Source organism: Ochotona princeps, chromosome 1, assembly GCF_030435755.1.
Source record: "Ochotona princeps isolate mOchPri1 chromosome 1, mOchPri1.hap1, whole genome shotgun sequence".
Lineage (NCBI taxonomy): Eukaryota > Metazoa > Chordata > Mammalia > Lagomorpha > Ochotonidae > Ochotona > Ochotona princeps.
This window is the reverse complement of record NC_080832.1, coordinates 129,120,471-129,132,917: the sequence shown is the minus strand read 5'-3', so window position 1 is coordinate 129,132,917 and position 12,447 is coordinate 129,120,471. Positions and strand designations below refer to the sequence as shown.

Sequence of the window (12,447 nt, the reverse complement as noted above, 5' to 3'; positions counted from 1 at the left end):
AAGGCTACTTCCTAACAATGTTTGGTGAATTTCCCCTGATGGATTAAAAGATGTGTATTACAAATGCATAAGTCCCAGACTTTCGTGCCACATTTTCTACTTCTTTCAGTCATTCATTTGGAAACTACTGCTGGTTGATAATACAATGAAATCATGCTCTCATTAAAACGTACCACAGGTAGGTTCAAATCAAGTTGAGACTTAATTTCTGGTTTTTAACAGCATATCATCTGCATACCCATCCAAATACGGCATGTTCCCAAGCACAGAGTAACAATCTTACAGACAAGCCACTAAGGAAAAACATGAAATAAACTTGCACCTACAGGGATCCCTCTGACTATTTTCGGTGACTCCTGGAGATGACATGGATGTGAGAATGAAGCTCGGGGGGCCAGGCGAGAGAAACCCCAAGTTACCAGGCAGCAGTCCTGCTGGGCATCTTCGGGGCTGAAGGACAAAGCAAGTGAGGCTGAAGCCAGAGGCTGCTTTTCTCCAGAGAAACTGTATGAAGCCTGTTCTTTTTCTGCTGATAGTTTAAGCAGACGCACATCGGAATCTATTGCCTCTATAACAGCAAATGTAAGCTCTCAGGGGCTCTAATACAAAGATGTATGCACCGTTCTGGGGCTGTACCAAATGCCGCTCCAGCTGGGGGGTGGGGCCGGGGCAAGGCTGAGAATGTGTAAATCCAGCTGAACTTGCCATTGGAGCACAATAACACATAACTAGCAAACAAAAAGACGGAAGGAACGCCTGCTGTCTGAGAGCAGTGACATACACGCCAAAGGATGTATTTCATTTCATAATGTGGGAGGCAACTTTAAATTTCCCCCACCTCTTTTCAATGGAGTTTCAGCCTTCAAATCCAGTGACACTAACCAGTGGCTTGGAACGTGCCATCTATTTTTAATAAGCATCTTAACTCATCACCACCCTGACATGCACAAACACATCAACAGTCGTTCCCCGTTTCTAACCGTGCACTCCCACGCCCATCCCCAGCTCCCCTTCAGATTGCAGCTTCAGTCATCAGCCTGGCTGTCTTCACCCTTTCCCTCCAAGGCCTCTTTGCCCTTTTCACACAAATATTTCCCTTTGTCCCGAGCTTAAAAAAAGTCCTCCCCTCCATCTAATCCTCTCTTCTGGCCTTTCTTCAGCTAAGGCTTTCCAAAGCACTGCCTCTATTTCCTCGTTCATTTAAATATCTCACAGAAAGCACAAAAGTGCCAAGCAACAAGGCCACAAAAAGAATAGGCAGAACATTCCAGTCATTCCAATCTTCTGTCCTCTGATTTCTTACCAATCCCCCAACACACACACACACACACACACACACACACACACACCCCTCAAATTATCCCCAGGAAGATCACCAATTGCTACTAATCGCCAAACTAAGTAGCCCATATCAGGCCCTATTCATTTTGCTCTCCCTCTGCAGCAACGTCCCACAAAGAGGTCTTCTTTTAGGGGCACCAATGCCCCTCATGTCCGCTATAAGCCCCTGATAGAAAAACATCTGTCTTCATTCTGCTGTATGCCATGGGCAACTTTACCCAAACCCTCCGCTTCAGCTCCTACCTATATGCTGGTTGCTCTGCAACCTTGCTCAGATCTTTCTCCTGAAATTCAGTGGCCCACTGGATACTCCTATCTGTGATATCTCATGGACTCCTGAGAAATATAGTTAACAACATGTACCTTGAAAATAATATCAAGGGGAAAAAAACCAAAGAACACAAAAGACTTAAAATAGCAAACAGAAAAATTTTAACTTTTGTTTTGTTTTTCATTTTTATTTGAAAGGCTGTCATACAAGAGAGGTCGATCTTCCCTTCGCTGGTTCACTCCCCCCAAATGGCCACAACTATAGGAGCCGAGCCAATCAGGTCTCCCACATGGGTGCAGGGTCCCAAGGCTTTGGGCTGTCCTTCACTGCTTTCTCAGCTCATGTGCATGGAATCTGGAGCAGAACAGCTGGGACACAGAGAGGTTTAGCCGACACTGCCATAGCTCTAGCCACACAAATGGGGGGCGGGGAGAAAGAAACACTAAGTAGGCCCCAGTTTCAAATGTTACTACAGAACCACAGGAATCAAGGCAATGTGGCTGTGGCAATAAGGCACCAAACTGACAGCCCAGAAATCAATTCTTAGATTTACAGTCACCAGTTTCCTATAAGATGACAAAGACAAGGCAGGCTTCAAAACAACGATTCTAAGACAATGGGATATCAATATGTGAAAAAACGAATTCAGACTCTTACCTTACCCAAAAAAAAACTGAAAACAGTTTGTGTCTGAGGTAACAGCAAATGACACCAAGGCGGAGAGGCGGCTGCAGCCTCACACTCCGCGTGGGAAGTGCCACGCTGCACAGCCACTCCAGAAAATGGCTGCCAGCTCTTACAATGCCTAAACATACAGACCAGCATGGTGGGGCAGCACATTTACGCTGCAGGCTGCAGCATGGGTATCCTATACGGGCAGTTCGAGTCCCCACTGCTCCACTTCCAATCCAGCTCCCTGCTTAGGAACCCGAGAAAGCAGCAGAAGATGGTCCAAGTCCCTGGGCCCTCCACCTATGTGGGAGATCTGGGAGAAGTTCCTTGCTCCTGGCTTTGGTCTTAGTCCAACCCTGGTTGATGTGGCCATTTGGGGAGTGAACCAGTGGGTAAAAGATCTGTCTCTCAGGAACTCTGCCTATCATTTAAGTGGATAAATCTTTAAATAAAATTTTTAAAAAGCAATTAAAATAGTTAAGTTTGTTACATGATCCAGAGATTTCAGTCACAGCTGCTTACAGCAAAAAAAAAAAAAAAAAAAGAAGAAGAAGAAAACATGTCTACAGAAAGACTCACCCAAGAACATTCACAGTGGCATTACTGCCAACAGACAAAACCAGGAAACAATCCACATGTCAGCTGCCCAGGGGCTAAGCAAGTGAATATTAATGCAGCAATAACAAACGCAACAGTCTATTGGTATTCTCTTGAGTCTGCCCATTCAGTTTCATCAATATGTCTCTCCTCTCCATTCTACCACCATGTTAACTAAAATTATTTTAATAGTGCCCCAATAAACCTTATGACTCTAGTCCTGCTCTCCTCCAATCTTTCTTCTATGTAATCCCAGAAAAGTTTCGCTAAAATACAGACCTGATCTTGACATCCTGATTAAAATCCATGTGCTCCTGATTAAAACCCATGTTCTGCTCCCAGCCTTCTGTCTCCTAGTAACAATGGTAACCTCCAGGGGCAAGTGATTGGCACGGCTGTTAGGGCTACTTGGGGAGTGCCCGTCCCATATGGGGGCGCCTACCTCAGGATCTCTCTCCATCTCCTATCTCTGTGTCACCCTCTCTTTCAAATAAAACAAACCAAAACAGTAATCCCTTGGGTCTTTTGATCATGCACCCCTGCTATTGACACAAATTTTTAACATACTTTGACGTATGCATACTCACGTGTCATAAAAGCAAATTTCTACATTTATCATGTAGCGTACACCAAACATATAGAAAACAATGGCATAATAAAGAACAAATGGGTAGGTGTTAGCCACACCACGTTTATTTGCAGTTGAGTACTAGTTTAAGTTCTGGCTACTCCACTTTCAGTGCAGCTTCCTGCTAGTAGTTGATGATGGTTCAAGTCCTTGAGTTCCTGCCACCCACAGGGCAGACCCAAATGGAATCCCTGCCCACTGGCTTCAGCCTGGCCCAGGCCAGGGAGCATTTAAGCAATCAACCATCAGTTAGAGGACGACCATTTCTCTGTCCCTTCCCCTTCTCTGTCACACTGCCTTTCAAAGAAAATAAGTAAATCTTAAGGGGAAAAAATGTTCCTGGTTCTTTCTCCACTCCTATTGCTTTGCATATACCTATCCTTCCCTGGGAGTTAGCATCCGAAGGGAGAACTCCAAGTGAACGGGTACTACACACATGGTCATACCTCGTTTGTGCTCTACCTACACGTTCCTCTTCATCCCTCAGCCCTTCACCCCATGCTCCTTATGCTTCAGTCATGACAAATTATTTGTAGCTCCTTCAATGAGCAAAAAAATTTCATTCAAGCCTGTGTCCTTAGAGCAAACATAACTGATCTCAGCAGTCCTTTCTTCTCCCTGGAACATCCTTACTAACCCTTCCCGTCTGCGGGGCACGCATGATTCAGACCAAGCAGCACTGCCCCTCTGGTGACATTCCTACCTCAGTGGACTTATTTCTGTAACCTCTGTGTTATAGCTCAACTTATCTGCCTATCTTATCAGCTTTGCCATAGTCCCCCAACTCCTTGAGAATACAGTAGGACAGTTTTATCACCCAGCCTAGGACTCTATCTACTTAAACATCACCACTCTGTTGCCAAATAGTTTTACCTTACTGCAAGCTCCACCCAAATGCAGCATCTGTTATCACCATCTCCATCTGCAATACATACACCATGACCAAGCGCAAGACAAACAAGTGGAACCAGTCCTAACTAGCTCAGGCTCCTCTGATCCTCACAACCTTTTCAATTCAGGAATTTCCACATATGCTCAGTTCAGCTATCACTCTCACTGGGCATTGTTCCACACCTAAAGATCTCAAAAGTGCACCACATCCTGCTAGCCTGTCGCATGTGTTCTTCCCATTGCCAACCCTTGGAACATTTGGCTATTTCTACTTCTGGGCCTAAAACCTGGAAATTAAGACTACATTTTCTTATGTGGCTTCCCTAGAAGTTATTTTATCCTTCCATTACACAGTGTTTCTGTATTACAAAACCATCCTTCCCTTCTTGAGTTGTTTCCTTCTGGCCATCAAACAACTAGTCGCAGTCACCTGGGTTTTCTATCTTCTTATATACCAGCTGGCTGGCACCTGGACTCTCCCCTCACAGTCACCCATTACTCACTCACTGCCGAACCCAATGGGGTTTACCTGTGCTGCTCTTGGCACTGCTGACAACCCTGGCAACCACTTCTCCTTTGAAGTTGCTGCTCTTCGGGCTTCCACATCAGTAACTTGCTTCAGTCTTCCTCCCATTTCTCTGGACGGCTCTGGTCCTGTCTGGTCTACTGTCATCGCGCTATCTGGAGCTGAGCCTCCAACATGAGGACAGCACAGCAGGTTGCCTTCTCCAGTGCTCAAGGTGACCAAGCTCACTGCAACAGTGTGAATCCTAACTCCTGGCACGTTTTCACACTGTCACTCTACGTTTATGATAGGATCAGGTAACTTGACCTTGAGTAGAGGAGTATAGCAATAGATGTTCTCTTTTATGACACAGTCAGATTCCATGCTGCTCATTCCATGTTCCAAAAAGCAGTTAATACAGGAATGCATTCAAAAATATATATGCAACCATTTTAGTTTAAAATGTAACCATAGTGTAACTCACGAATTCTCTGAACATGGATCTACTTACTGAAAGTCTTTTATATAAACCACCCACACTGCAGTGGATAAAGTTCCAAAGTAGAACAGAAATTTAAGAAGTATGAATTAACAGAATTTTTTGGTCTTCTTCCCAATCCTGTCTAATCCTTAACCCTTTAAAAGTTACTCACCTTTCCTGTGTTCCAATGCAGTCAAGTTTTCTTTCTTACAAACAGTTCTTCCTAATACTGTAGGTTCACTTTACCTAACATTTAATTAAGGTGTGCATTACAACAAGAGCTAGCATAAATGATTCAGGAGCCAAAAGAACTCACTGGGCTAGCATTCAACACAACTGGTGGGAGCCAGTATTTGAAGATAGTGGCCAACATTCTATCAGACACATGCATTCTGGATGTTTTACAGAGAAAGAGGAGAATAATGGCCAATTTGGCGAGGTTGTCAGGTGAAGGTAAAAGACCCAGTGTGCCCAGGAGGGCCATGCTATGTCAGGAATCCGTGATGATCAGAATACTATCCAACCTTGCACGTCCTTGCTGCTACTTTCGTCACTGGCACAATATTTCTAGATTTATACTTCAAAAATCTGAAGAGTGATTCTAAGTCTTATACACGAAATGACAATCGATGTTTAAAAGCTAAAGCAGAAAAACGACTAGTAACCCCCAAGTAACAGACACATCTATCTACTCACGTCTCCAATTCCCCAGTCCTTACAGGACTGTGAAAGGCTGATGTACTCCATGCTTACAATAATGGAACTCCTTCACCACTGAAACACAAAATTGGGCTTTCAAGCTCCTCCTCTGCTTTGTATCTTGTCTAGGAGTATAGTGATTGTCACTTCAAAAATCTTCCTTCTGCCAACACTGAGACAATATGTGGGTTTAGCAATACTACTGGTTTGCCACAGGTACACAAGGGAAAGGCGAATTTAATCTGTAACTAAGTGGTATACCTCAAGAGAGAATCCAGAACCCACACACGAGATGGATCTGTTGCCAGCCTTGGCAGCTACTCACCTCGTGATCTGGTCCCGAAGGAGCCTCTGAAACAACTATAACTGAAATAAAGCAACGGGAAGAAGAACACCTTTTTTACCTACCACTAAAAAAAAAAAAAAAAAAAAATAAGGAAAGCCAAAGGCAATATTTAAAAAGAAACTATGCAGGTTTAAACAATTTTTAAAACCCTTTTCTCCACTCACATTTTGAAAGAGCAACTAATTTACCATTCTTCCTGTTAAAGCCTATTCACGCTTTTTTATTAGCAAAATAAGAGGCGACAATTTCTAACGGGCACCAATGTTAAAAAACTAGACACGCTACAATATTCAATTCAGGATTTGCTCAAATTTGAAAGCTCTAATTAGCCAGCGGGGAGACCTGATGTTAACTGCTGTACCTAATTAGGGATGTGTGTACCAACAAGGTGTGTTGGCCTGAGATGACTCCAACAAGCAGTATGCAGCACCATCTGACCTTCTGCAAACTGCTGATCTCTTCCTGTGAACACTGCCACTCTCAAAGAAAGGATGCCTTGGCACTGACATGCAAGTAATCCTGACATTTCACGTCATCTCTGTCCCTGCCTGTCTTTTAATATTAACGTGGCTGCTTTCTCCATCTCTTCATGTTACATAAGAATATCCTAAGTCAGACAAACAAGAGAAAGAATGAGAGGGAAAAGAACATTTTATGAGCATCTCAGACCTGATTTCCAGCCACAGATAAACAATAATGTTCATGAGTGGAAGTTCACAGCCTGAGTAAGAGCGAGGACAGCAGGAAGATTACAGCGTCATATACCAATGGCCAGGAGGATCACCACGCACTACCGCTGCAGGGGCTCACACCGAAATACAGCCACAGCCCAAGTAAGCCTCCAAATGTTAGTCACATAAAAAACTCAACTACAAAAACCACATACAAGAATCTTTAATCACTCAAGTAAACCTAAACGTCAATGTTGGTTTATATATGAAACAGACAACTGATGAACATAAAATAAAGTATAAGTGATTTAATTAAGTAATCCAGTCTTCCTGGCTATTAAAATGAGTCTTACAGTGATTTCCACTACTTGCCTGCTAATAAATAAGTGAAAAATGGTGACGGGAAGGCGTGGAGCTGCTGGCAAGCCTGAGGCTTGCTGTTTCTACCAGCATTTCTCCACAGCCACTAAGGGTCAACAAGATCAAGGATTAAGGCCGGGTGGTCCTCTTTCAGAGGCTGGCTCAGGTTCAAGGCAATGCTGGGAGCCTTCAGGCTCTCAGAGCGTGTATCATCTGAGCCTCTACTTGAAGAAACACAGAAGCAGAGCCCGAGGAGGCTGGACCGTGTGGGAGGTCTGGCTCCATGGCGGAAGCCTCTTGCAGGCTGCAAGGACTGTAGGGCTGCCTGTAGGGGAGAAGCTTCATCTTGCTCACCCACCCTGCAAACCACAGAAACAGTCTCAGTGTGCCTGTCTCCTATGGCGCTACTCACAGTGGACACTCAGCACAGGCGTCAGAGTTAAGAGAACATCAAATCCATGTGTTGTGATGCAATGAAACCCCCAAAACAGGTTCTTGTATAAACTGTCCAACTTTAACAAAAAGGAAAGGGCTTCTTTTGTCACCATCAAAAGTGAACATCTGACATCAATTAACTTGCACAAGTGTTTTCAAGCGAAGAGTTAAACACAAAATTAATTTGAGGACCAGTGAGATGGCCTAGTAGCTAACGCCCTTGTCTTGCATGTACCAGGATGCTATATGGGTGCCAGTTCATATCCCAGCTGCTTCACTTCCCATCCAGCTCCCTGCTTGTGGCCTGGGAAAGTAACTGAGGATGACCCACGTGGGAGACCCAGAAGTTCCTGGCTTCAGATCGGCTCAGCTCTGGCTGTTGTGGCCACTTGGAGAACGAATCAGTAGATGGAAGATCTTTCTCTCCTTCTCTCTATAAAGCTGACTTTCCAGTAAATATAAGCAAATCTTTTTTTTAAATTACCTTTGAAGGTTTCCAGTTCTTTCCTGTAGGGGGAAAAAAAAGAAAAAAATGCAAATTAAAAATAATCTACTCCCAGCAGAGACTGATCTTGCATGGCAATAAAAATGTGTTTACTTTAAACACTCAGAGTAGTATTTCTGGATGCTCACATATCAATCACATCTCACTGAAATAACCAACACAGCAACTATTTCCAGTTATTTATAACTATTAATGGCTAAAAATAAACCTTTCAAAGTTTAAATTATTAAAGCACCAAAACACATCTAAGAACCACCACTGTAATGCCAGCAATGAATCATCTTGTGTATAAGTGCTTTACAAAAGCACTTAATAGAATATTTCCTCCACTGTAACTATTTCATAACATATCCTAAATATACTCAAATAGAAATCATCCAGAACAGTTAATGGCCACTTCCCTTTCAACAGTGAAAGAGAAGGGGCCCCCGCGACTCCTGAGGCCAAGGGCCTTGCCTCCAGGACTCCGCTGGCCTGGGACTTTGCCAGTGTGGTCTAAGCATGTGGAAATACAAAGATTCCTGTGGAAATATACATCAGGGGAAAACAGAAGAAAGACCACAACACACATACTTTGTTACAAAGCAGGCAAAGCAAGCTGTTTTCAGAAGCTCTCTCAGATTCCTGGGGTCACGTATTTTCCTCTCAGCTGCAGCACTAATAGAATGTGGTTCTGAAAAGGTGAATTTATTTAGCAGAGGTTGTTATCCCACTCAAAAATAGGATTATCTTTTACTTACACTCTGTTTTACTAAAAATCAAGAGATGCTCTGAATTCTCAAACCCGTATTCTGCATTCTAAATTATAGTGTCCAACATGTTCCAAAATGGCCAACTACAATTAGCAGCTGGCAGGAGGGGCTGGCACTGCCTGCCGAAGAGCCAAGCACATCCTCTTGCAACAGCCTAAGGAAAAGCTCCTCCATCAGACGGTCACCCCAAACCGCCTCCTTTCCTAAAAATACCAACTTGTAACAACTCCTCTCACAGCTACCAAGAAATAAAATTCTCTAGCCCATACTTTAAAAAACCATGCAATGGCTTTCCTTCAGTCGCTAGTCAAATTCATTCTAATGTGTATAGTCAGGAATAAGTTAAACATACCGAAATCCTACTAACTCCAGTCCTGGGATAAAAGCCACATTCTCTACCACCTGAGCCCTAGCACAATGGGGATCCAAAGGAGTCCCTCTGCCCTCCCCGATGTGCCGGTCTCAGCTCCCCATCACAGATCTCAATACAGACACTTGGCTTCCCATCAGGGCACCCAGCAGACGCTCGGCTTCCCGTCAGAGCACCCAGCAGACGCTCGGCTTCCCGTTAGAGCACCCTGTACAGACACCCAGCTCCCCGTCACAGCACCCTGCACAGACGTCCGGCTCCCCGTCAGAGCATCCTGCACAGACGCTCGGCTCCCCGTCACAGCACCCAGCAGAGACGCCCGGTTCCCCATCAGAGCACCCTGCACAGACGCCCGGCTCCCCATCACAGCACCCTGCACAGACGCCCGGCTCCCCGTCAGAGCACCCTGCACAGACGCCCGGCTCCCCATCAGAGCACCCAGCACAGACGCTCAGCTCAGCATTCTGAGAGGGCTTTTCTTATTCCCATAATTGCAATCCCAGTTTCTTATTTTTATTGGCATATATGTCTGACAAAAATTTTTCCTTTTTTAGAAAAAATAAAATTCTTCATTTGAAAGAGTTACAGAAGAGAGGGAGAGACAGAGCTTGTACCCATTGATTCATTCATTCCCCAGATGGCTCCACTGGCCAGGGTTGGGCCAAGCTGAAGCCGGGAGTTTCTTCCGTGTTTTTGGACAGCTCTGGGAACGACCCTAGACTGCTGGGGACCAGGAGGAACACCAGAAGGGATCCTGTGACTTCTTCATGGAGCCATGAGAAAGTCCCTCACTCAGGTCTGACTGACTGCTCTCCTCTCACTGAGCTCCCTGGTCACTAGAACGTTCAGAGTTCCAAGGACTGGTTTGTGCTGGGAAAGGGGAAAGACCCTGGTGGTATTAAGGCTTCCACTGTAGGGAGGCAGGGCGGGCAAGCTTGGCTTTGTGGTGGTGAGCAGTGCCCCCCTGATGAGACCTGCAGTTTTAAACACAGCTGACAGTAGTGCGGTAGGTGGTAAGGCTGCAGGGGTTTGAATGGGGTTTGGAAATAGGGATTCAAGTTTTTCTTCTTTATTTCATCTCTTCTCACACACTTGGCTAAATTGGTCAAGAGGGCCTCAGAGGGCAGTGGTTGGGCACTTTAGAACCAGCAGGGCACTTGCCACCAACAAGACAAGCTGGTCACAGACTGTGCTGGGGGGTGCTGAGGCTGCCCACTGGGTTCAGGAAAGCACCCAGGAAGCCAGAGACACTGCAAGCACTGCTGGACCCAGCCCTATCACACGTGCTGCTGAGCCTTTTGTCTCATCTGGGAAAGACTCAACCTTCAATCCCATGGTGAGATCCTTAGTGTATTCCTCTGCCTTTGGGCTTTGGGCCATCTGTCCTGTTTATAGTGATGGCTTGGGGGGCAGCACGATGGAATAGAACACTAACACTCCACCATTGGTGCCAGCATCCCATATGGATACTGGTTATGGAGTCTCAATTGTTCCACTTCTAATCAATCTTCCTGATTACGGCCAGGGAAAGTGAGGAGGCTGGCTCAAGTGCTAGGCACCCTGAACCCACATAAGAGATCTGGAGGAAGCTCCAGGCTCCTAGCTTTGGACCAGCCCAGCCCCGGCAGTGGCGGCCATTTGCACAGAGAACCAGGGGATAGAGGATCCCTCTCTCTGTCTCCCTTGCTCCCCTTCCACTGCCCCCATCCCATAATCCTGACTTCCAAGTACAAATAAATAAATCTTTTAAAAAAAATGAGGGGCCCGCACAATAGCCTAGCAGCTAAAGTGCTCGCCTCAAATGTGCCAGCATCCCATACGGGTGCTAGTTCTAACCCTGTTAGCCCCACTCCTCATCTAGCTCTCTGCTTATGGCGTGGGAAAGCAGTCAAGGATGGCCCAAAGCCTTAGGACCTTGCACCCACATGGGAGACCCGGAAGAGGCTCCTGGCTTTGGATCGGCGCAGTTCCGGCTGTTGAGGCCACTCGGGGAGTGAATCAATGGACGGAAGATCTTCCTCTCTGTCTCTCCTCCTTGGAGAAAGTATATCTGACTTTCCAATAAAAAGAAAATAAATCTTTAAAAAAAAATGAGGGTCCAAGAAACTATAGTTACTGACAAAAGGAGCAAAAACTCCACGGAAGACAATTCAAAATTACAGTGTTCATCACGCGGGTTCAAACCTCACCCACGTGAATCCAAACCTCACCGAGTTAGACAAAAAGAATGGGATTCCAATTTCCCATGTCATTCAAGTAGACAATAGGATTCCAAGCAGCTTTTTAAAAAGGACTTATCGCAAAAACAAACAAACAAACAAACAAACAAGACACAAGTCATCCCCAGATCCACGGTGGAAAAGCAAACATGGCTGCGGCCACTCCACACTGCCCTGCTTTGTCTGAATGCTCAGTCTACTGTCTGTGGTGCTTTTCATTTGCAAAAGAAGGGTTAAAAAGAAAACTCAATAGCTTCTCGGCCTTTTGGCTAAGATCAACTACAAAAAGAAAACCCAATGAAAACTCAGGAGATAATCGACAAGTGACATACATTCCCCCAGAAAAACACAGAACTCAGGGTTATAAAGAATTTCCTAAACCTCAAAGAAGACCCTCAGTTTCCCAAGGAACTCCAGAGCTGACTGGAATCTGTGACTTAGGAGCCAGAGACTTCGAGGTCGCAGGTGGCCATTCGAGAGCCATTCCTAAAGCATCCCCACTCACAATGACTGACATCCAGACATGGAGGCAGATCAAAGACTAGTGTGTAAATGGATGAGGCAACCCAGGCAACCCTAAGGGCCCTCCCTGTTAAAGGACTCCCTCCAAAAAGACAGGATAGGAGGCCAGCGACAAAAGGCACAGCGGAACAGCTCAAGAGCAACTGAGAACAAAATATTCTTTTATGTTGTATGGCAGTCCA

The 12,447-nt window shown here is 45.2% G+C and overlaps 1 protein-coding gene across 1 annotated transcript in view; it reads right to left on the bottom strand.

Annotated features, from left to right (window-relative positions):
- Window positions 1–12,447, bottom strand: part of DTNBP1 (dystrobrevin binding protein 1) — a 129,852-nt gene that overhangs the window by 41,068 nt on the left and 76,337 nt on the right. Inside the window, exon 7 of the mRNA XM_058667853.1 lies at window positions 8,382–8,404. Coding sequence (XP_058523836.1) covers window positions 8,382–8,404 — 23 coding nt within the window. The remainder of the gene's footprint in view (window positions 1–8,381; window positions 8,405–12,447) is intronic.